Genomic DNA, 23,947 nt, shown 5'->3' on the forward strand with positions numbered 1-23,947 from the left:
AGTGGGTTTTGGCACCGAGCCTCTAAAGGTTCGCCATCCCTGTTTTAGGAATTGTGCTGCAGTCTGTGAGTCTTGCTGTGGTCCTCTTTCCTTCCCCTTCTCTCTCACAGAGACCAGACTGCACCCAACCTCAGGCCATCCCTACCTTCTTCTACAGCCCTGACTCTTCACAGCTGTTGGCCCCAAGTCTCCCTTGCATACCTAGTCTCACCCTGATCCGTTCTTCTCCAAGGAGCTGAACTGTACAGTGCATTGGTTTAGAGCACATGTTCTGCTTCGAGTCCCATCTTGTGTGATCTGAGCAGGTCACTAAACCTTCTGAGCCCTGATTGCTCTGTAAAACACGTCCATGGGCAATACTCACTGCATGGAGTTGTTATTCAGAAAGGATGATCCTGGCCCTGCTGCTGAGCTCTCTGCCTTGCAGCAATGTGCAATGATTTAGGAAGTGCTGAATACCCGATCTGCCCAACCTCATCCCCTCCTCCTGCCAAGAAAAAGTTCCCTGTGGTTTCTGCCACTCCTTCAGGTGAAGAGGTACACTGGACCAACCCACTGTGATTCCAGGCCAGATAGGCTACTCCACTAACAGGCCTCCATAGGCAGTTTTTCCTTCCAACTATTCCCTTTATTTGACAATTCAAGAGGTTGAACATCTCTTCTTGGAGGCTAGGTTTTAGTCTTAGCCCCAAGATTCCATGAAAGGTGGTACTCTGCAGATTCCATCTTCTACTCCAACCAGTGTCATGTCTCATTGGCACTGCTCTCAACTGGGCCCTGGGGACTCCAGGGTCCTCCAGACCAAGTCTCTGTCCTCAGGTTGCTGTCCTCTCAAAACAGGTTCACAGAAAATCCCAGTACAATGAAGGTTTTGTGACCACTTGGAGATGAAAGACTTCCGTCTCGACATTTCATGATGGGAAATGGGAGAGGTGCAGGCAATGTTTCCTGATTGTGTTTGGTTTAAAGAGGAAGAACAGCATGTTTCAATGTTTCCTGGCAGGGAAAAAAATAAAATGAGAGTGTTTATTTTCATTGAGAAAAAGAAACTGAAAATTCTGGAGGTTACACAAATAGAAAGTTTATTTTTCTCTTTTGGGCTCTGTGACCAGTTAATGATTAGTGAGCTCCCAGAGGAGTTTGTTGAAGGCTGTGATCCTCTGGCCTTAGCGATCTGCTGTTGCCTGGAGCTGAGACCTCCAGCTCAGAGATGCCCTGGAGCCTCTGGGAGAGATGCTTCTGGCTGTGGGGGCTCCTTCTGTGGCTTGGCGTGCGAAGTGCAGGTAGGCAGTGAACTCAGGCCTGGGGTGGAACTTGTTTTGGTCAATGACTGCATTTCAACTGCCTACTTATGCAATACTAACCATTGGAAGGTCCCCTAAAAGTCCTCTATGTCTCCCAAGATGAATTTAAAACAGGGGGGAGAAAACAGCCAGTATAAAACCATGGTAAACAGGACACTTACTTAGGCCACAGAAATTGAATTTCCCCTCGTTGCCTGACTCATTTTTCTAAAATCTGCCTCTCTGTCCTTTTCATCTTGAACAACTGGGAATAACTAGAAGAAAACAAATTTTGATTAATTCTTCAATATTCTTTTTTGCCTTATAAATACCCAAGATATATTTCATTTTAACATTTACATTTTCCAAACCAGCAATGATTTTGTCCTAGAGGTTGTTGGATGTTCTTTCTCATTTTTGCCAACCCAGCTTGAGTTCAGCTCTGTCGTGTCCCTTGGCTGATGAAACCAGTCCCTGCTAACCACTGATGTCCATTTAGAACTTTCCTCTGAGTCTATTTGCATCATATTTTTCCCCAGCAAAGAATCTGCCCATGGTAAGCTTAATATAGCAAATTAGCACACACACACACACACACACACACACACACACACACCCATGGGCAGCAGCAGCCCCAGAAAGTCCCCCAACCCCTGCTCCAACATAGACCGCTTCTCTGTCTTCTCTATGGATATTTCTCATTCCTCAGCTTTAAAAGGTTCTAATCCCTCTGCTTGGAGTTGGGTTATTTCTGTTCTTTGTATCTTCCCAGAGAACCTCCTGTCTCCTTTACAGCTCTTCATTCCTCAGCTCAGCACTCCTTCCTTCTCTAAATCCAGCTCCATGAGGGTGCTCTCACCCTGAACCCTGGGTAGCTTTTTAAGGTGCTGCTTGGCTTCACGCAGCCTTTCCTGTCAGTTGTAGTCACCAGGTGAGGGAGGATTCGGGGCTCTCGCCTCTTTTAGCACGCTTGGGTGACTAATGAATGCTGCTGTGTTGCTGCTCCGAAGAGGCCAGGTACTGGACAGAGAGGGTGTAGACTGTGGGTCAGGATCCCCTGACTCGCATCCGGGCTATTTTTCAGGAGCTGTAGGACTCCTGTACTGTGTGACAGAGAGCTACAGAAGGAAGTCACTCTCCTTTTCCTGTAGTGGGAGACTCTCCTTATGAGATAGGAATACTGTAAAGATTAAACAAGGATGCACGGAGTTTTTCTGCACTTTTATTCTTTGGCGATTTTGTTAGTGAATGGTTGGGCCTTTGGGCTTATGAAGAAGAGGGAACACAGTTGTCATGAGCCACCTGGGAAAGAAGATGAGAGGTTTCCCCAAAGGTTCCTAAGACAGCTGTGGGTACCATTCAGAAAGGTGGGCTTGGTAGGCCACTTTGTCTCTGCTCAGCCACTCTGTTCTGGCAGAGGGACTAGGAGACATTTGCAAGGTACCCTGATTTGACATTTGAGGGTGGAACCTGGCAAGGTGGTACAGGCCTATAATCCCAGAACTCTAGGAGGCTGAGGCAGGAGAATCACAAGTTTGAATCCAGACTGGGCAATTTAGTGACTTAGCAAGTACCTGTGTCCAGGTAGCTCTGGGCAAAGGCTCTAGAGCCAATCTCTAGTACTGAAAAAAAAAATGCTGGGGTAGAGGGGAAGGACTGGTGGCAAACGGCTTCTGAACTCTTCTCTCTAGCCTCTCAGCAAGCCTGGCTTCCAGCATAGACGAAAAGAGCTCAAAAATCCTGAGCCAGCAGGCTTGGGGTCAGAGCAAAAGTGGATCCAGTTTCAATGTCCTATGTGGGGAGCACTCCAGATGCTCTGGGCAGAGAGTGAGCAGGTAATTGCTTATTCGATGGTCCAAAGTAGGGTGCCTTGTCTGTTCCTTTACTTCTGTCCACTGTGGGCTTCCCCATCACACTCACCTCGCAGACTGCTCTCCATTTCCTGTCCCTGTCTTCTCCTTCTTACCAGAGTTGAGCGTGTTGTCAACGGTGACAAGTTTATTAAAATTAATGTTTATTGTTCTTTTTACCTTTAAATTAAATGAGCTAGTGAAGAGGCAGAGATGCACTGTGGTGGGGGGGCACTGAGGCCCAGATGTAATTGTGTTCAGATAGTCGGGAGGGGGGGGGGGAGACAGAGGCATCAAGGTGGAGAAGAGCAAGGAAATGGCATGGAGGTGAAGGAGGCCTGTGTGCTTGTTGGGAGGGTCTCTCCTTACTCCAGACGCGGGGAAGGTGCTGGATGCTGGGAAGTTGTCCTCTGCTTGTTTTTCTGGTCAACCCAGGTGTCTTAGTTACTTTTTACTCGTCGCTGAGACAAAATACCTGAAGGTTTGGAGGTTTCAGTCCACACTCAGTTGGCTCCAAGGCAGGCGGGCATGGCTGGGCAGCAGTTCATGGTTGCTGCAAACAGCAAACAGGAACCAGCAGAAGAGCAAGACGCACCTTCTTCCTGCCATTACATCACATCCTGGCTCCACCCCTAAGTGGGTGGAGCACTAACACCATCAATCCAAGCGCTATACAATGAACCAATCACAAATACACAATGTAAACTCATGAGGCCTGGGGACACAGACATAAACCATGACACCAGGTCATATACAGTGTTTTGTTTGGATGGCAGAGGTCAAAACAGTGAGCCTGCTGCTTAATCAAACTGACGTAGTCAGGAGACCGCTACTGGCACAGAAGACAAACTCTGGAACCTTTAAGCTGTTGTTCATTAAAAGCATGATTTGTATTTTCTTCTAAGGTGGTCAGGGACTTAAAAGCAGTTTTTGATAAGATCTGTGATTTTTTGCTTGGGTCTACAAATGCTCCATCGGCAGCTTAAAACCTTGGATATAGATAGGTGCTTTACCCATTGAGGAGATGTCAATAGAAAAAAGTCAACTAGCCCCAGATTTACCTAACCTGTCTCACCCCCTCTTCAAGACAGAGAACCCCAGGATAAGAGTAATTAAAGTAATTTCCAAAACTCACAGGGACATCTGATACTGTTTCGTGAGAATGGAATTGCCCCTCCTGCCTGAGGATTCCTCCATGCTACAAAACCAGACTAGATATGACCGGCCAGAGCGCAGCCCACAGCAGTACCCCATGAAACTCCTTCCTTGCTTAGGGGCCAGTCTGATCCACGAGTGTGCTCTCACCCTGAACCCTGGGTAGCTTTTTAAGGCCTGCTTGGCTCCACGCACGCTTTCTCCTTCCTGTCTGCTGTAGTCACCAAGTGAGGGAGGATTCGGGGCTCATACTTCAGCTCCAGCTACTTAAGCTGAAGTATTTTCCTATCTACTCTCTACTTTCCAATTAAGGAATTTTCCCTAAAGATTTTTGGTTTGATCTTAAGTTCCATTTATACCAATGCAGGCTGGGGACGAAACTGGCCCTTGTGCTTGCAGTTCAGTGTCCCTCTCCTGGGGAAGGGGCCTGTCTAGGTATGCTCTCAGCACCCGGGTCTCCTGGCCACAGGTCTTCTGTCCCCTCTTCCTGTGGGGTTTCCTGTGTATTTACACGTTTCCTTGTGGACTTTGGGCTCCCTGCAGGAAGCTATGGCTGGCATCTTACTTACCTCCGAGTTGCCAGGTCTTGCCTGGGTCGGGGTACAAAGGAGCCATTCTATAAACCAAAGGCCCCAGTTACTGGAGAGGAAGAAACTGAGTGGGTTGCAGGCCTTGTTTCCATTTCCTGACATTTGCAGTACAGGAGTTAGATCCGCCCTGACACCGTATATCCACCAAAGAAGGGATGGGCTGGCCTATTTCAGTTATACTGCTGACAAAGCCACCCACAGGCCTGGAACAAAGTGACTGAGTGTGCTGACGAGCCCAGGCCTCAGAGGGATGGCAGGAAGTCTGGGCCCCAGACAGGGCCTGTGACGCTGGCTTCTCAAAGGCCAGCCTGGGCCAGGCTTTCATAAGTGATGCTGCCTCCTGCATGTCTGAAAAGGGCCATGCCCAAGTCAGCTGTAGCAAGCCCCTACCTTCCTACCACTCTGCAGTACCCACCGGACAGCATGGCAGGGGGGGAGGGGAGCCCTACACTCAGTGCATACTTCTGTGAATCCTTCAGTTTCTCCATGTTTGATGACAAAGTGATGGTTTTGAGTTCTCTCTGTCCATTCCCTTCTGGGCTTGGGTCACAGAATCAGAATGTCTCAGACAAAGAAAACTTTTAGGAAACAAAATCGAGTGTGAGACCTAAAGTATGTAAATGTGGGACCTTAGAGATGCTGTTTCTGACATCTATAGATCATAGAGTCAACCAGTATCCTCAAGGATGAAAAGAAGCAGGTATATTTGTGCCCTGAGAGTGGGCACTGCCTGGCTGTTAGTAACTATTTTTTAACATTCATTCAGCACTCAGAACTAAGAATTGAAGATGGTGGGCTCTTTATAGATTTGGACAAGCCAGTGTTTACTTCTGTGCGCTTCTTTTCTATTGCATATAAATAAGTCCCTTCTTTTGTTGACCGACTGGGGTCTCAGAAATAAAATGAATCCAAGTGAAAACTGCAATTTTTGAGATTTGATTTTTTTTAAAAGAAGGTACAATTAGTATATGCCCAGAAGCAGATGTAACAGAGAGGGCTCAAGAATATATGCAAATGGTAAAATTCACATACCTGTAAAGGTATAATGTGTGAAATTGAGGAGGGCATCAAAAAATGGAAAGATATTCTCTGTAGCTGGATAGACAGAACCAGTATTGTCCAAATGATCACACTACCAAAACTGAGACATAGGTTTAATGTAATTCTAATCAAAATGCCAACAGCAGTCCTCACAGAACTAGAAAAAAAATCCTAAAACTTATATGGAATCAGAAAGAGCCCAGAATAGCAGAACCAATTCTAGGCAACAAGGGCAAAGCAGAAGACATCACGATTCTGGATTTTAAATTATATTACAAAGTCAAGATGATAAAAACAGCATGGTACTGAAACTAAGACCTGTGGATTAGTGGAGCAGAGTACAGGATACAGAATAACTCCAAGCACATTCAGCTATTTGGTCCATTTGACAGAGCAGCCAAAACATATGCAGGAAGAAAAATAGCCTTTTTAACAAATAGTGCTGGAAAAACTGGCTATCCATATGCAGAAGATTAGATCTAGACCCATGTACTAAGATAAAATCAAAATAGATCAAAGATATATATTTTAAAAAAGAAAGTCTACTGGAAGATAAAACTCTTGGCATAGGGAAAGCATAGGCAAGGCGTTTTGAACAGAATCCCAGCTGCACAAGAAGTAGCATCAAGAATCAGCAAGTAGAATATACCACATTAAAAAGAGTCTGTGTAAAAAGCAAACAACCAACAGAGTCAAAATAACAACTTAGAGAATGGGAAAAACTTTTGCCAGGCACTCTTTGGACAGAGAATCAATATTTAGAATATGTAAAATACTTGAACTCTCTCTCTCCAATAAAAGACCCAACTAAAAAAACAGCCAACGAAAATGAATAGACATTTCTCAGAAGAAGAAGCTCATAAATGGACAATAAATATGCGAAAACATATTCAATATCTCCGGCCATTAGAGAAATACAATGGAAAACACTCCTGAGATTTCATCTTTCTGCGGCCATCAAGAAATAAAGTAACAAATGCTGGCGAGGCTGCAGGGGAAAAGGAACACTTCTGCATTCCTGGTGGGAATGTAAATTAGTCAACCACTGTAGAGGTCAGCATGGAGATTCCTCAAAAATACTAACGTAGAATTCCACTCTGCCCGGCTATTCCCCTTCTAAGTGTCTTCCCACAAGAGTTTAAGACATTGTATGACAGAGATACGTGCATACCCAAGTTTATAGCAGCATAATTCATAATAGTGAAATTCTCGATGTGGTCTACATTTCCTTCAATAAATGGATAGATAAAGAAAATGTGGTATTTATCAAAATGAAACGCTCTTCTTCCTTAAGGAAGGATAAGTTTGCGTCATTTATGGGGGACAGATGCTCCTTGGGACAACAATGTTAAGTGAAATGAATCTGACACACAAGCTTAAATACCATGTGAGAAACTCGAGGTATAAATAAAGTAACAAGCCAAATGGAAGACATATTAAGAAATAGGGAGATAAAGCTTCTGCAAATCAGAAGAAGGATAGAAAGAGTGGGGAGAAATAAAAAGAATTATACTATGTTATGTACATGTACCAGCCTCCTTGCAATGAAGGTAGTCATTATATACTGCAAACATGTGCTAATAAAAGTTTTAATTTTATGAAGGTATAATATGATTTCACTGCATTTATGTATAGTATATTTTTCTTTTGTAATAGGTGCATATATTGTGTACTCTCATATGTGAAATCCTTCCATATCAATATACAGAGCCACTGAATTCTTTCTAATGAATATTTATACATTATATACTGGTTCTGAAAGGGCATACTTTTTTTTTAAATATGTGAGATGAACTGCCTTGCAGAAGTTATAATTATTAATATCTTGAGCATGGCCATTTCTTTATCTCTCTGCCAATACTCAAACACTTTTAGTATGGCCCAATCTGATAGGAAAAATAATGTTATCTTGACGCTTAATTGCTAGTATGACTAAGGTGTAACTTTTTTATGCATCTGTTGGCTGTTTCCAATGCTATCCAGCGTAGGCCCTTTGCCTCTTTCTTTACTGAGCCATTTTACCCTTACTCGACTTGTTAGGTCTCCAGAAAAAGTAGGATTTGGGCCTCTGAAGAAGAGATGCTTCTCTCCTGCTCTCCTCCCCATACACTTTCTTGTTTTCTAAATCATCCAGCTATTGTGTGATTGTAGCCAAAAGCCCTCTGTGAGGCCAGGCTAAGCAGGCTCTTTACTTACCTGGCCTGAAAGTGAGCCTGGGTGGTCCTGGTGCAGAGACCCGTTCATAGCAGAACTGCGGATGGTAGACCTCTTGGACGAGGATGGGAGATCTACCTTTTCAATTTTCTCAAATCCTTGAGTCTTTTCAAATTGCCAAACTCACTGTCACTTCCCCTCCTTTGTTTAGAAAACCTCACTCTGCGTGCCCGGTGTGGCATGCATGATCTCATCCGGGAACCCCTGGCTCCTGCAGCTCAGGCCTTGGGCCTCTGTGTGCTGTGCTCACCCTGACTCCTTCCAGCAGCCCGGCCATGGCCCTCTCTCCACCCGGCTCCCTCCATAGCCTGGCATCTAGACCGTTCATGCTTTCCCCCAAGAGGCTCCCAGCCCCAGGCTCTGGGTCCTGCACTCATGGTCTCACCCTGGCTCCACATTAATGCAGCGACCGCATCTGCTGGTTTGGTCACATTCCCAGCCAGAGTGGTCTCTGAGGGAAGGACTACATCTTTGTCCTTCCATTATTACCCCTACGACAGCAGCTAGACACCCGGCAACATCCCCAGCATCTTGATGAAATCTACCCACACTGAGAATAGGTTGGTGGTGAGCCTCGGAGGAAACGCATCCTCAGATCACAACTGAACGTCATTTCACACTGACTGAAGAGCGTCTGGTGTTTTTTGGTGTGCTTGGGCTGGTAGAGTCATAAGGCAACCTGGTGACCTGCAGAACTTCATCAACAAGAAATGAAGGAGGCAGAAACAAAGGCAGAAAATACTGTCTATGTAGAGGAAGGTGTGGAGAATGCAGATGAAATTCCCCGGTGTCTGTCCCAAGAATTCCTCGCAAAGGTGAGCGTCAAGGGGGCAGACTGTCACCACCGGCCCTTCTGTGACTCCCATACTTGTCCCCTGCCAAGACTGTTGTCTTTCTCTGGCTCCCCTTCCAGGCCCTCTTTGCCAAGGCCTGAGGAAATCTGCAGATGAGTAATACAGTATTAGCCAGGAGCACCTTCCAGGTCCTCGAGGAACTTACCCACAAAGAGCCCCGCAGGTGAGTGTGCCTGGGGCTCCCGGGTGAGAAGCACAGGCGGTCTCCAGCCTCCTGAGTCCTCCTGGGTCCATCTATGAGGACCTCACACCCGGGTAGCCTGGCCTGTCCTAAGGGGAAATGCTGGCCCCCAGAGCCTAACACCTCATCAGGGTTATCCACCCCTGGCCCAAGAACTACGGTGTCCATGCTTGAAACACTTTCTTCCTCCTCATCAGCTTCCATTTCTTCTGAGAAAGGAGCATGCTAGAAGAGGTCTAAGGTCCTTCTTTCCTTCGACCACTTCCCCTTTTCTCTGAAGAGTCCCAGGTTCTGAGTCGTATTTCTGTCGATTGACGTCATCTTCAAGCCCCAGGACTTTTGAACTTGCAAAACTAAATTCTGTTCTCTGGCTAATTTCTAGGTATTTTCCACTATAAAACCAAGACAAAAAGAATATATAAATATACCTAATTTTATGCTTGTTTATGTATACAGGTTTTTTGAAAGAATGACAAAAATATACATAGGATTCATACTACTTGTGGAGAGAGAGAGGCTGGAGAAAAAAGCTTAAGATTTCTAGTTTTATTTTTAGGGGTCTACAGGAATTATTTAAATAAAGATAGTGTATCCTATTTCTAGCACTCTTGTACTATTCTGTTTTTTTAATGTAACATAGACTCATGACAAAAAGTTTTGAAAATAAGATTACATGAAATTTATATAAAAATACATTAAAATAGGAAAAAAATAGTACCCCATAGCTCACCAAAATGCATTGTAATGTTTTGCTATATTTTAAATTTTTTCCCTACTTTGATAAATTAAAAAATTTTTAAATAATTTAAGGATACAAGAAACTTCAGCAAATAATATGGCAGTCTTATTAAACCTTCTCACTATCCAGATTTAATAAATGCTAACATTTTTGTTTCGGATCCTCCTTATTTGAAATACTTCAGGTTATTCAATTATAAACTAACTTACAGTTTATTTACTAATTTCCCTTCACTGAAGTACAGCTAGGTTGTCTCCAAATTTTTGTTCTTTTTTTTTAAGTTAAATACAGTGCCTCAAAGTGTGAGATTGATTATTTCTGGAAATGGAGTTCCGGGGTCCCCTGGCCTCTCCAGCTTTCCTGGGGAGAGCCAAATTGCTCTCCTCAGTGACTCATTTATTTCACAACCCCTCCAGAAATGGACTCGATCCCGTTTCTTCTCTCACTAATGTTCAGGGTCATTCCCAGTCTTTTGCCTTGTCTAGATTCATTTTACCTTGAGAACGACTTCTGATTGGAGGATGCACACTTCTAATCTTTTTCAGTGCACATTTGCAGTGCACGATGGTTACATTCATTGTGGGAAGTGGTACGTGTGCATAGCACATCTTAAGTTTTAATTCGTTTTGTGTCTCTTTCTCTTCCTCACCCCATATTTTTTTAAGTAATGGGAAATTCTTAATCATTGTCTTTGAAATGATGGATTTTCTCAATTCTGTTTCTTTAGAGACACCTTCGAGATAAATGTGGGAGCCTCTCCACCTATTATCTGTACTTTGAAATCACATTTTAAAGGTTTCTTATATATCTGTGCTATATGGTATTGTTTCTTTTTTATTTCTGTGAGTTTTTCATTTCGAGATAAGAAATTCCTTTAAAATAAGTATGATTAATGAGACTTTAAGTACACTAATAAGATACAGGACAAAAAAAAAGAGACAAGGCATGGAAATTAGGAAATAAACTAGGGGTGGTGGTACATGCCTGTAATCCCAGCACTCTGGAGGCTGAGGCAGGAAAATCACCATGAGTTCAAGGCCAACCCGGGCTACATAGTGAGCTCCAGGGCAGCCTGAGCTACACATAGAGTTTGTCTCAAAAAAACAAAACAAACAAACAAAAGAAATTTTGAAATAAAAACAGCCATAAACCAGGTGTGACGCTGTACATCTGCAATCCCAGCCATTCTGGAGGCTGAGGCAGGAGGGTTACAGGTTTAAGGACAGCCAGACAAAGGGGTGGGGATGAATCTCAGTGCTAAACTGCTTACCTAACACATGCAAAGCCCTGGTCTCAGTCTCTAGTACTGGAAAATAAAACAAACAAGTACGGTAGAATAATAAAAGAATGCATATAGAAAAAAGCTAGTTAGGAAACGAAACTGAGGACCTAAACCGAACCACACTGTGGCCAAGCAAATAATCCAAGGAATAAAAGGATTTTAAAAAATTAATCAGTGTTCACATGTGATTAAATTAGAGATGAAAAATCAGGTACTCATCTCAACTGGTTAAAAAAAGAATGAAACAACAACAAAAAACCACTTGAGAAAGAAACCTACCAGAATTTATGAGCAAGAATTTCTCAATTTCTCTCTCTCTCTCTCCTCCTCCTTCCTTCCTTTCCTCTCTTTTCCGCAACAGTTCTGGGTATTGTACACCGAGGGCCATTGCCCTGAGCTACTCCTTCAGCCTTTTAAATAATTTATTTTGTGACAGCATTTTTGTAAATCACTCAATTGGGCTCAAACTTGGGCTCTTCCTGAAGCTTCAGCTTCCCTGACTGTAGAGATTAGAGTCATGGACCGCCCCACCTGGCTTTGTTCTTTCTCTGAGATACCCGTGTCTCCTTATTCCTTGGTTGGTGTGATGCCCGAGGGTGGGGATATTTGAGCATGAAAGCAGAACTGCCCTGCTAAACTGTCTACACTGTTGAGCTTTTGATGGATGGTTGGATACAAAACTATTGTTTTCAATTCTTAATGCTACAGAATTACATGTTTTTAAAATCTTTCTATTTCTTGACCAAGTTTTGGTAGGTTCTTTTCTAAGTAGTGGCATGGGTATTATTTATTTTTCTTTGAGCAGTTTTTCTAAACTAAAAGCTCAGTATTCAGGTTCAACTTCAGTGCTGGTACTTTGCAATTAACAAGTGAGTTTTGGGTTGCAGTTGGAGCAACCATGTCTAAAAGTTTCACCATCATTGCACGAGCTGATGGCTAATAAAGCCCATGCCTGTAAGGCACCATTTCTTCCTTCCGTCTAAAAGCATCTTGCTTTCTTCTAAAAACAGATGCTCTCATTCTAGATGATTTTGTTTTGTTGTGTTTCCTTCTAGGGGACACACCTGCTACCTCCCAGCCAAGATGCACTGACTTCCAGAATGCCAGCTTTCTCCGAGGTACCAACCTGAGAGTCCAGTATCTCCTCTTTGGCCCTTCAGATTCTGGCTGTGGGCAGCTACTGGAAGAAAACAGTGACATCCAAAACTCTGGATTCAATGCCACTCTAGGAACCAAGCTAATTATTCATGGATTCAGGTGGGAGTAAACCAACCAATAGGACCTCCTCTCCTAACAGCCACGTAGGACCCATACGAAGTTAGTGGAGAGCAAAGGGAGAAATAGGTTTCCCGACTGTCACCCATCCCAGCCCTCATGGCCTGCTGTCTTTTAAGGTGTCTTTTATAGTCCTGGACACACAATATGTTGTTCATTCTTGTTGGTCGCATATGTTGCTCCTCCACTGGGTCTTGTCCATATACTCACAAATAGTACACACGTATGCCCCTGGATGAGTCATGCCAAACATGGGCCTTTATTTTCCATATCTGAATTAAAAGGACGCAGTAGGGACTGTCTAGTATTCCCAGGGTAAAAAGACTGTGGTGGGCAGCATGGAATTCCAACTTGACTGACTTTGGGGTCCACCTGAGAGATTGGTGGAGCACACTTCTTGGCGTGGGCCATGGAGGTGTGGCCTTGGGGTCTTTCTTTGGTCCGTGGTCCCTTCTCTTCTGTCACTGTTCCTTGCTCTGCTTCCTGTCTACCATAAAATGAGCAGGTTTGCTCCTCTGTGATGTTCTGCCTCGGAACCAGCCAATCACAGACTGGAACTGCACACAAATAATTAAAGCCCTCCTCCTTTAAGTTGTGGGTGTTGGGTATTAGGTCCAACAGCGGGACAGTACTGATACAAATACCACGCCGCTACCCAAGGTGTATGGGTTGCATATACCTGACTCACTTCACACCATAAGATCATAGGCTTTTTGCAGTTACTCAGAGGAAATGGCATGTTTTCATTCAGGGCTTTATTTCTTCTTCTTCTTCTTCTTCTTCTTCTTCTTCTTCTTCTTCTTCTTCTTCTTCTTCTTCTTCTTCTTCTCCTTCTCCTTCTTCCTCTTCTTCTTCTTCCTCCTCCTCCTCTTCCTTCTGCTTCTTCATGTTTTCCCTGGTTTCATGACGTGATACACTTCTATTTAGGTTGCTGCTTCCACCACACTCAGAGACTAACATTTCTCAGGAACTAGGTACATGTCTTCTGAAATTTCTGACACCCCCACAAAGCAAATTTTGTTGTAATAGAGTCACCAAGTCTCATTTCAAGCACCATTTTTCCTCAAATATTTATCCTCCAAAGCTCACAAACAAGATCGAAAACAGGAAAGTTTCTGGGAGGAAGGAGGGGGTGAATTTGGTAAAATCACAACACGAACAGCAGGTAAAGTTATGTAGGAGGCCAGAAGGCAGTGCCCAGAGCTCTCCACTTTCTGATCTTTGGATTCTGTCTCTTTAGCTCTCATACTCAGCTACATCCTCATCCTCTGGCAAGTCTTACATGCAGCCACAACACAAGACTGAGTGCCCCCGCCCCAGCCAGGGACAGTGAATACAGCAGAGAGCCCATCAGCCTAGTACTCGATTTGCCACTGAATCCCCTCAAACCACATTCCACTCAGCGTACACTCAGTCTGCACTTCACTGGCCATGTGAACAAGCTCACATCGTTCCTAATGTGGGAGTCATTGGCAAAACTTCTGGTCTCCATTAGGAAAGCTTCCTGAAGAAATTCCCACCATTCTTTTTCTAGAAAAGTTTCATTGTATTATAAGTTCCCAAGGAACAGGGACTATATTTCACTTGCCTTTATTTCTTAGAGGACATCTAGCATCCTGTGTGGCTCATAGGTACTCAGTTGAGTGAATGACCATCCTTAAGGAAAGAGCCTATATTCTAGAATGGGATTTAAGAGTGCAAATCCTAACTCTAAGGTATAAAGCTATTTTCCTTTCTACCAAAGTACACACACACACACAAGACAGGACATATTGCTTATGTGACATATGCACTGTGCAAAGGTGGCTGATGGAGGCAGGTAGGGCTCAGATCCAACCTAGGTGCTGGCCGTGAGGTTGCATCGAAGGACAGAGGGCGGCCTTATAATTTACAGTGGCTCAATGAGTGCCGGCAGGCTTGGCGGCTCTGGATTTATGTCTGTCCTTGTTTACAGCACTGTGATCAGCATCGAATCCTCCTACCCCTCATCCTTGGTTTTTATTTCTTCTCTAGATTTGAGATTAATAAAGGTTTCATGGCAATGGAGATCAGCTTGGCAGATCATCTTCCTCTTCATTTTTGGCCCATGTGTTTAGGGTTTTAGGCACAAAGCCTTCCTGGATTGATGCATTCATTAGAGCCCTCCTGCAGGCAACAGATGCTAATGTCATTGCTGTGGACTGGGTTTATGGATCTACAGGCGTCTACTACTCAGCTGTGGATAACGTGGTTAAGTTGAGCCTAGAGATCTCTCGCTTCCTCAGCAAACTCCTGGTAGGTGCAGAAGAGCTCAGGGTGACTTCTGGCCACTTGGGAAAGAATGGGGGTCAGAAAGGAGAAGTGTGCCCCAACAAGGTGGGGACTGAAGTAGAGACCTCTGGGGGTTTGTTAATCTTTGGCTGAAACCCCGAGTTGGCCATTTGGAGTACTGGCCTGGGGCAGGGAAGCTTCCCCCATCTTCTGGAAGATGCACCATTGCAGTGTGTGCAGACTGACTGGCATTAGCAGACCCTCAAAAGGGAGTGGCCCTGGTCGTCACTCACAGACTCTGAGGGGGTTTCAGTGTGGGGGACCTAGAGGGAGGACGAGTGACCAGTGGATCTGTCTGGTGGGTATATCACTTCCAGGAGTCTCAGCCTCTGAAGTCCCCAGGAGAAAATACTGCGGCCAAATGAAAGTCACTGTCCATGTTATTCTAGGTGCTGGGTGTGTCAGAGTCCTCTATCCACATCATTGGTGTTAGTCTAGGAGCCCACGTTGGGGGCATGGTGGGCCATTTCTACAAAGGCCAGCTGGGACGGATCACAGGTACCCCCCCCCCCACTTTCCCCTGCCCTTTCTCTACTTCCCAGGGTTTAGAAGCAGAGACTGAGTGCCCTGGAAATGCTTTTGATGTGGCAAGGTGTGTACTGAGTCTTTGTTTTTATTACTCAGTCATCTATTGCCAATGTGATGGATTTGTTGTGGTCCTTTTTGCCTAACATGGTATTATATTATCATTACATGATCTCTAATATCAGCAGCATACATGTCTTTCTGAGTCTCAGTATCTACGTCTGTAAAATGGGTTGAAATAGCCCCTGTCTCCTTGCTCTCCTGTGGATAACACCTTCACACAGTTTTGTTAAATACCTGTGAAGGTGTGGAGACTTCACGCTATAGGACTTCTCTCCATCAATAAAGTATTAGGGTTGTATGGTAGATATTCAGCTTCCCAGCCCTTCGTGAGAGGGAGGTAATTCTGAGTTCTATTCTATAGAACCCTCAGAAAGAGCCTTATAGGATGATTTGTAGTTGCCCCTAAGTATTATTCACGTTCAATCTTTGCCACATGTTTGGTTTTATCAAACTCATTTTAGAGCCAGGAACATTGGGTCACTGAGAGGCTGCCTCAGTGAGTAAAGTTGCTTTGGTAAGGTGGGTTAGTTCCCCTAGAATGTGGTCCTCGCAGGAGAACTCTGTGGTCTGAACTGGAAGGGCTCAGGGTAGGTATGTAACAGATCCACAGTGCTCCTGCATCCTTGAAGAAAGAGGGCTCCTACACCAGTCTGTCCTTGCAGGCCTGGACCCCGCGGGACCGGAGTATACCAGGGCCAGCCTGGAGGAGCGCCTGGATCCAGGAGACGCCCTCTTCGTGGAAGCCATCCATACAGACACTGACAGTGAGCTGGGGTCAGGGAGAGCGCTAATAGGGGCCACCAGCTGGTGCCTGGCTCTGAAGCCCCATCCCTCGTAGGATCTATGCTGTGCAGGGAGGGATTTCCCAGGATGATCTTGAAAGTCTCTGCTAGTGACCACCAAGTTGAATGATTTTCATTTTAGCCATCAGTAGGCAGCGGGATTCTCACTCTTGGACCCAAATTGTTAGTTTGGGCCCCTAATTCTCTGACTCAACACCAAACCTTGTGCAGAGCTGAGGCTGGGGTGGGGGGACATTGCTGTCTGGCTGACTTACAGGAAAGGCAAGCTGCTCTTCTGGACAGTGTGCTGGCCCCTAGGACAGGGACATTCTGTTCTCTCTTCTGACACATGGGCCTATCAGGACTTTCCTTCTCCCTGTAGGATGGGCCCAGGCCAGTGGAGAACAAGAATCCCCTTCCCAGTAGTGACAGGCTCAGGAAAGGCCCCTCGGCTTTCAGACTATGAGAAAATTAAGCCCTTCTGCACAACTAGGCAAAGAGGTGGCTGATCTTCCTCATTTCTATTGGGTATAAGAGGCCAGTGGAGTCTGCCAGGCCCTGGGCTCAGGTCAGTGGAGCAAAGGGAAACATCTGTCCCTGAGCAGAAAGCTTGCATTCAAGCACGTTACCTCTGGGCTACACTCCTAACCCTGAGCAGTACCACAAGAGGTGTCCATGTATCATTCCCATGTGTCAAAAGCCTTCTTTTCATTTACAACACCCCAAGATGCTTGACTGCAGGAGAAACCCGTGCAGTCCTCCTGTCTAACCTTTATTCCCACTTTCACAACACTGGCAGGAAAAACAAAACCTGTGGAGTTCCACCTGGCCATGTTAGGATAATCAATCTTGTTCATGCATAACATGAATACCTTCTGTCCCTACATTTGCTAACTAGAGCCCCTGGCTGCCTGAGAGAGGCCTCTCGGACCCTTCAGAGTTGGAGCCTCTTCCCGATAGCCCTGAAAAAATAATCATTCCATTTGTTCAATCTCTTTTGAGCTGTGCAGCCAGCACTGAGGATACAGCAATGAACAGGCCTTGGAGAAAATCCCTGCCTGTGTGGCTCCACGGACAGGCATCCACTCACTCATCATTCAGTAACTGTTTAGTGAGTGCTCGCTCTAAGCCAGAGACTGCACTAAGTGTTGAGGACCCTGTAGGAAAGAAACAGGCGAAAAGCCTTGTGGCCGCGAAGCTTGTATCGGGGAAACAGGCAGGATCAGCACACATCATGATTATCATAGTGAAGGACGGTGAGAGAGGGAGCCTTGGGGGTGGAGTCTGCTTCCCAGAGGAGTGTTAGGCAATGTCTGTCCAAAAGGGTGAGATTTAGGGATGGGGATTGCAGCTCTGGGAGAAGAGCATTCCAGGCAGAAAGGACAGCGCAGGAAGACCTGGCTGTGGCTGAGGACCTGACTTGTTTTAGGGACAGGAAAGAGAACTCTGTGGTTAGAGTGCAGTGGAGGAAGAAGACGTATTAAGCAGAGGAAACAAGTCTGGGCAAGGAGCTTACATCTACGTCCTCAGACCTTTTTAAATTTTGAAACAGTCTTACTAAATCACTGAGTTACCCAGGCTGGGCTTGAATTTATGATCTTCCTGCCTCAGCTTCCCAGAGTTCTGGAATTTTGGGTTTGTGGCACCACATCTGGCCAGATTTCTCTTTAAGGAAAAAGTACAATTTTTATGCAGAAAGTGGAGGACTCTCTGGGAGGCCCGGAGGACTGGCACAGGGTATTTTCAGTAGCAGTCCAGGTGAGACCTTGGTGGTGACAGTGGTGGCATAAAAACAGAAGCAGGATGATTCCATGTGTAGCCAGAGGAAGAACCGCCCTGACGTGCAATGGATTGAGAAGGGGGAGTGAGGAAAAGGCAGGAATCCAGGATGACTTCTGTGTCGCCGCGTCCCCTTGGGTAGAGGGCAAACAGCAGCACATAACCAGTTCCGTGCAGCGGTGATAGGAGAACATCACGGTGTTTGGTAGTGGGACCGGACCCCGGCTGAGGGCTCAGACGTGCCATGTAGGCTGACCACTGCGTGGGATGCAGTGCCAGGGATGAAATGCCAGCTGCAGCCTCTGTCTTATACTCGGCTCTGTGTAGCATGTCACATCTCCAGTCGGTCAAGAGAGCACAAAAATGTGTGCTCTCATGGGAAACTGTGGAATTGTGGCCCTGGCTCTGCTTATCTGAACTATTGCTTAAAGGGAAACCAACTTCCCGCCAAGAAATATATTTATCGCACTTACTGATTTGTATACACAAGGGATGTTTTCTAGATCTTAATAAGCAAATGTGAGTATTTAGCAATGGATTCTTCCTTGATTCCTCTTGGCGTGGTGCACCTTGTGGTCTCACAGCCTCGGCAACATTGGTAGGCTGAGCTCCCGAAGTCAGACCTCAGGCTCAGCTGTCAGTGAGTGTTCCCTGCTGTGGGACCCAGCAGAAGTCTCACCCTCGAGTGAGACGCGAATGGTACTCTGCCTTTTTCAGATTTGGGTATCCGGATTCCGGTGGGACACGTGGACTACTTCGTCAATGGAGGCCAAGACCAACCGGGCTGTCCCCTGTTTATTCATGCAGGTGAGAAAGCCAGACAGTTGATGTTTGCCTGCCCCACAGACTGGAATTCACCAGCGTATTACATCAGCCAGTGTGGGCTGCAGAGGGTCTTCCCAGCAGCACTCACCAGCACCCCCGCTCGTCCTGTGATGCCTCACTTAGAACTCACTATCTCTGGAGCCCATGGATTTCAGTGAATGCCTGACATTGGATGCCTGTGTCCTTTCTGTGCTTATGTTGGGTCTTGCTATGGTTGCAGAGCACTCAAGCCAATGACCTCTTGTCTTCGCTGGGCTCTGACTCATGGCATAGCTGACATTAGTATCCTCCTCTATAGAGGAAGCCAGGCGGCGCCATGGTAGCTAATCAAAGGGGCAGCTCACTGCATGACTGTGCCACTGAGCTCACTAAACCTATCAGCTCTTTATAAATGTCTTCAAGATAACCTTCTTAAATGCATTCCATGAGCATGTATTTCTTTTCTAAATGTATTCTTCGGAGATGTTTTCTTTTAATGTATTCATCATATGAATAGATAAAAGATTTTTATACAACAGAGTACTACTCTGCCATAAAGAAGGATGAACTTGAGACTTTTCTGGCTAAATGGATGCACCTTGACAGCATACTCTGAAGGGAAATAAATCGGACACACATGCTTACATACTGCATTGTTTCTCTGGTATGAGAAACTGAAAGTGTAAATAACCAAATGTTTAGTAGATACTGAGAAAGGGGTGGAAAATGTTCACGTGGTGAATGGGAAAAGGAAGGAAGAGATTTTAAAAAAAAGAATGGAAAGAAAAAACAGAAACAAAGCTTTTGTAAATAAGGATGGAAAATGGGGTTGAGAGAGGTGAGGGAAATGAGGTAAAAAAAGCAAGATGTATCATAGACAGGTACAAATTCTCTCTGGTAAATGTGAGCATTATGTATATCTAAACTGTACCGATAAAAAGAGAAAATTTATTCATTATACCACTAATTTCTATAATACCAAACTTGTCAAAAACGGAGCATTAAGCATTACTTACCTTTTTCATATTTTACTTATATAAACCATATCTGCATTTCATGTGGAAAACTTTAATTGGGGATTTCTATTTAGAAGGCTTTTAGTGTTTTTCCCGCTTTGCCAAATTCTTAGCACGTTAAGGATTCCTTTGACAGTTTATTAAAAACTACTAGTGTACTTTACCAAATTTACTAATTTGCCACACATGTGCTTCTTTTTAACAATTTACTGAAGTGTTCGGCCATTTTGATCAGGCGGGATGATTTGGTTTTGGTGGTACTGAAATATGCACCTGGTATACTGTAGTCGACCAGTTTTCGGATCTTCTTCATAACCTAGTTTGAGGAGAGTATAGTCTGTCTCTGCCTCAGTTTCCTCATGCTGCTGGAATGAACTCATCTGTAGAGAGTGTCCCTGCAACAGAGGAAAGAAGTCAACACTCAGCCCAGCCTTCACTGCCAATCCCAGAGAGAGGGCCCGAGCCCCAGAGGGAGCCTGAAGACCCCAGCACCCAGGAGCTGCAGCCAACTGTTTCCTCCTTTCCCCAGCAGACCTACCACTGTACCCTTTTAAATAGCAAAGAACAACAAAATCAAGTTTTAGGGAAAGTAGGATATTTGGTAAATTCACTACATCGGTTATTTACAGTCTAACTGTGGACTCATTGCTGAGCTGGGCGCACTGAGGTAGTGAGGTGATCAGTTTTGTGGGTGAGGAAGGTAGAGATGTGCAGGCAGAGAGCCCTTTCCTCTCTCTGGAGGAGTCAGCATCCCCGGTTCCTAGTTGTCTGTATGATCCCATTTTGTGAAGGACATCGCACGACCACACAGAATGGATCTCGGATCAAGTAATTTTCCCGGAGTTTACGTATCTCAGGAACATTCTAGAGGAAGGGAAGGATATAGCAACTCTGTCTGTTCACATTTTTAAAACACGGCTTCAGGGACATCCAGTGTATTTATAGCCTTCTGGGATATAAAGTTCACAAAGTTACAGTAAGCAGCAGGAGGGAGTTTCCATGGGTCTTGACTGAAACCTTGGTTGTGGTTTTCTTCCCCTGCTCAGGTTACAGCTATCTGATCTGTGATCACATGAGGGCTGTCCATCTCTACATCAGTGCCCTGGAGAATTCCTGTCCATTGGTGGCCTTTCCCTGTGCCAACTACAAGGCCTTCCTGGCTGGACAATGTCTGGATTGCTTGAACCCTTTTGTGCTTTCCTGTCCAAGGATAGGTAAAATGCAACCCCTTTGCTTCCTTTTGATTTGGGGAAAGTTCAAGTCATGACAGTTGTCACCACTTTATGTCCCAGTCTCCTGTGGTTAAGAGGTCTATTCAAAGGGGGAAAGTGCTGGGGATTTAGCTCAGTGGCATAAGCACCTGCCTTGCAAGAGCACAGTCCTCAGTTCAGTCCCCAGTACCAACAAAACAAAACAAAACAAAAAGAAAAAACAAAGGGAGAAAGAAAGATGAACCAATGAGGTGTTCGGTCGCTCTCACTGGAAGGTGGCAGTTGCTGTCCCTTTTCTGTCCCCACCCTCTCTCTGCACTGTGCCCTGCTGCCTCTGCTTTGATCTGCACCCTTCCCAGTTCAGCCTCTCTCCTCCAAGTCCAGCTGCAGGCATTCTACAGAAACACTGGGAAAGCCCAGAGCCCCTGGCCACCCTTGGCCCACATGCACCCACAGGTCCTGCTAGTTGCATCTGCCATTCCTTGTCTTACCTATGTCCTGAGGACTCCCCAGAGCAATGTACCAGCTGCCTACTTCAAAGGTGTGTGCTCACAGTGACCATACACCAGCTGGTGTTGGGGGGGCACCAAAAATACTAGGCAGCTTAGACACATTCCTGGATGACCCACGCTGGTCTGGGGAAAGGACTCCAGGATGGCTGAGCGATCATTGCTATGAAGATCTTAGGGTGAAAACTCCAGAACAAACCTCTCTCCTAGGTGGTAAAAATGACTCCTCCCTTCTCCACTGTCCTCCTGTTTCCCACCATCTCTGGCTGGCGCTCAGAAATACAGCAGCCTGTCATTGATCATATGATGACAAAGGTACCAACTTGACAAAACATTAAAGGAAAGGTAGCTTTCCAAAGCAAAATGAGGCAGCTTTAGTCCCTACTCAGTGGGTGCATGATGTGTGTCCCCCAGATGGGACAGACACTTACGTCTTCTGCTGGCTTCCTCTCTCCCTCCCCTTCCTGCACACTGAACACTCGGGGATGCACACGCACACACTGCCAGGTGCACATCACGTTCCCTCATCCTATGGGCCTTTGTCCCAACTACTCTCTGTCCCAGATTGCCTTCCTCTAATCTTCAGGTCAAACTTTCCTGTTTCACTGGGTCCCCGCTGCACAGAAACAAGTGCCATCGAAACTAATTATTTGCAAGTTAGAGACATGCTTTTAAGTTTCTTGTGATTCTCTATGGAGAATGGGCCATATATTCTGAGGAACATAGTTTCTGTTTATTTGTGTATTTATCCCCGTTGTGTTTTGTTTGGGTCCTGGGACTCACTACCAAGTATGACCCACAATAAGCATACAGTGCAGATGCCCACTGAGAAGTGGGAGCTGAATTAATCAGCAGATGGCTGGATGCTATGGAGCCCTGAATGGGCCTCCGCAGGACTCTTCGAGCTTTGCTTCTTTATTTCCAGGGCTGCTGGAACAAGGTGGTGTCAAGATAGAGCCACTTCCCAAGGAAGTAAGAGTCTACCTGCGAACCACTTCCAAGGCCCCGTATTGTGGTGAGTCGGGCTGTGTCTGGGCTCAGCCTGCCAGTTGCTAGCCAGAAGAGGCCAGGATCTGGCTTGAGCTGTGACCAGTGCATTGTGGGAGCACATGTGGGAGGGGAATTCCTGGGGCAAAGATAGCCTGAGAGGTGGCCATCAGCTCCTGCTCTTAGAGAGTACCAGAACTTTAAGAGTGAACCCAGTAGATGGCTCTGTCAATGAGAACTTAGGGACATTTTGGGGCTTCTCCTAGAGTGGTATTGGGGACAGACTCTGGCTCTTACTCCTGCACCCCTCTTTGCTCTTCCTCGGCACCCACACATGAACTGCCCTGAAATGGGGTCCCTGAGGGGTGCACAACTGGCCCTGTTCCTGCCCTCCCGGTCACAGACTCACTCTAGCTGTCCACTGCTGTCACCACCATTTCTTTGAAACTAGGATGCCAGTGACTGTAAAAGATGTAATATGTGAAAGTAAGTGTGTCACAGAGACCATGAGACACCATGAGCTGGGCCTTCGCTCTCCCTCCAGCTACCTGCATTCTGACAAGGTGGACAGGGTGCTGTAATGTTCCTGCTTTGCCCCTGTGGTCTTGAGCTCCTCCCCGCCCGGTGTGGTGTGTGCTGGTGGGGATGGTAAATTATAGCCGCCTGATTTTAGCCAGTTTTCTGATCAGCTTGTGTCAAGGGCACGCAGGGGTCTTTGTGGCTACATTTCTCTGTCACTGGAAGGCCCAGTGCAATGTACTATGACACTCAGAACTGAGATTTCCTGTCTCATAGCCGGATTTGAGTCTCAGCTTCTGTACTTCCCAGCTTCCCAGTGTGAGTTTAAGTTAAAATTTTGACAAAAAATGGGAACAACAACAGGACGTACCAGACTCCACAGTGAGGATAAAATAGCATCCAGGAAGCCTCTGGTACAGCGGTTAGAGTCCATCAGTGATTACTTCCTTCCCTTGGTCAATCAGGGGAGTTGAAAATATGCACAGCCATGCTGGAGGGCCAGGTGGATGCAGGGACTGTTTACACAACAGCTCAGTGGGCAGCCCAGCTCCCAAAGGGAGGAAGGCTGAGGACAGCCGAGTTCTGAGGGATGGAGTGACAAGCCCAAGGACGCTGCTGTGTCAAGTAAAGATTTTACTTCAGGCCTCCTGACCCCAGCAACCTGCCCTTTTCATGGTGTCTCTTGCCTCCACTCTAGTTTCTCTGCTCCTATCTATTTATTTTTTTTTGATACTGGGGATTGAACCTCATTTATTTTGAATTTTGAAACATGGTCTAAGTGGCTAAATTGCTCAGGCTGAGCTCAAACTTGGGATGCTCCTGTCTTCGCTTCCCAGGATGCTAGGGTTGCAGGCATGTGCTTTGGCTCTGCTCTCCCTTTGATAGCCTGCCTGCTGCCGTGAGCCATGCTCCTCACCCATTGTCCTGCCAGTGCCCATGTCTGAGGCCAGGACAGAGAGGACACAGTGTTGAGGTGGA

At 45.8% G+C, this 23,947-nt stretch overlaps 1 protein-coding gene and 1 long non-coding RNA gene across 3 annotated transcripts in view; one reads left to right on the top strand and one right to left on the bottom strand.

Moving 5' to 3' along the window:
- Positions 1 to 597: 597 nt before the first annotated feature.
- LOC106027570 (uncharacterized) lies at positions 598 to 5,495 on the bottom strand. The gene is made up of 3 exons (XR_001201160.2): positions 4,858 to 5,495; positions 1,466 to 1,558; positions 598 to 996 (listed from the first exon to the last, which is right to left on the bottom strand). It is a non-coding gene; the product is annotated as an uncharacterized LOC106027570 (long non-coding RNA).
- The window catches only part of Pla1a (phospholipase A1 member A), a 29,237-nt gene continuing 6,370 nt past the window's right edge, over positions 1,081 to 23,947 (top strand). Inside the window, exons 1-8 of one of the 2 annotated variants that reach the window (XM_063225023.1) lie at positions 1,081 to 1,283; positions 12,245 to 12,446; positions 14,561 to 14,738; positions 15,164 to 15,272; positions 16,025 to 16,126; positions 18,641 to 18,730; positions 20,790 to 20,957; positions 22,389 to 22,478. In XM_063225023.1, coding sequence (XP_063081093.1) covers positions 1,211 to 1,283; positions 12,245 to 12,446; positions 14,561 to 14,738; positions 15,164 to 15,272; positions 16,025 to 16,126; positions 18,641 to 18,730; positions 20,790 to 20,957; positions 22,389 to 22,478 — 1,012 coding nt within the window. In that variant the 5' untranslated portion in view covers positions 1,081 to 1,210. The remainder of the gene's footprint in view (positions 1,284 to 12,244; positions 12,447 to 14,560; positions 14,739 to 15,163; positions 15,273 to 16,024; positions 16,127 to 18,640; positions 18,731 to 20,789; positions 20,958 to 22,388; positions 22,479 to 23,947) is intronic. The other variant, XM_003469291.5, reaches the window with a different exon arrangement.

Source organism: Cavia porcellus, unplaced genomic scaffold, assembly GCF_034190915.1.
Source record: "Cavia porcellus strain 051 isolate PalLab524CR breed Dunkin Hartley unplaced genomic scaffold, mCavPor4.1 scaffold_15, whole genome shotgun sequence".
Classification (NCBI taxonomy): Eukaryota; Metazoa; Chordata; class Mammalia; order Rodentia; family Caviidae; genus Cavia; species Cavia porcellus.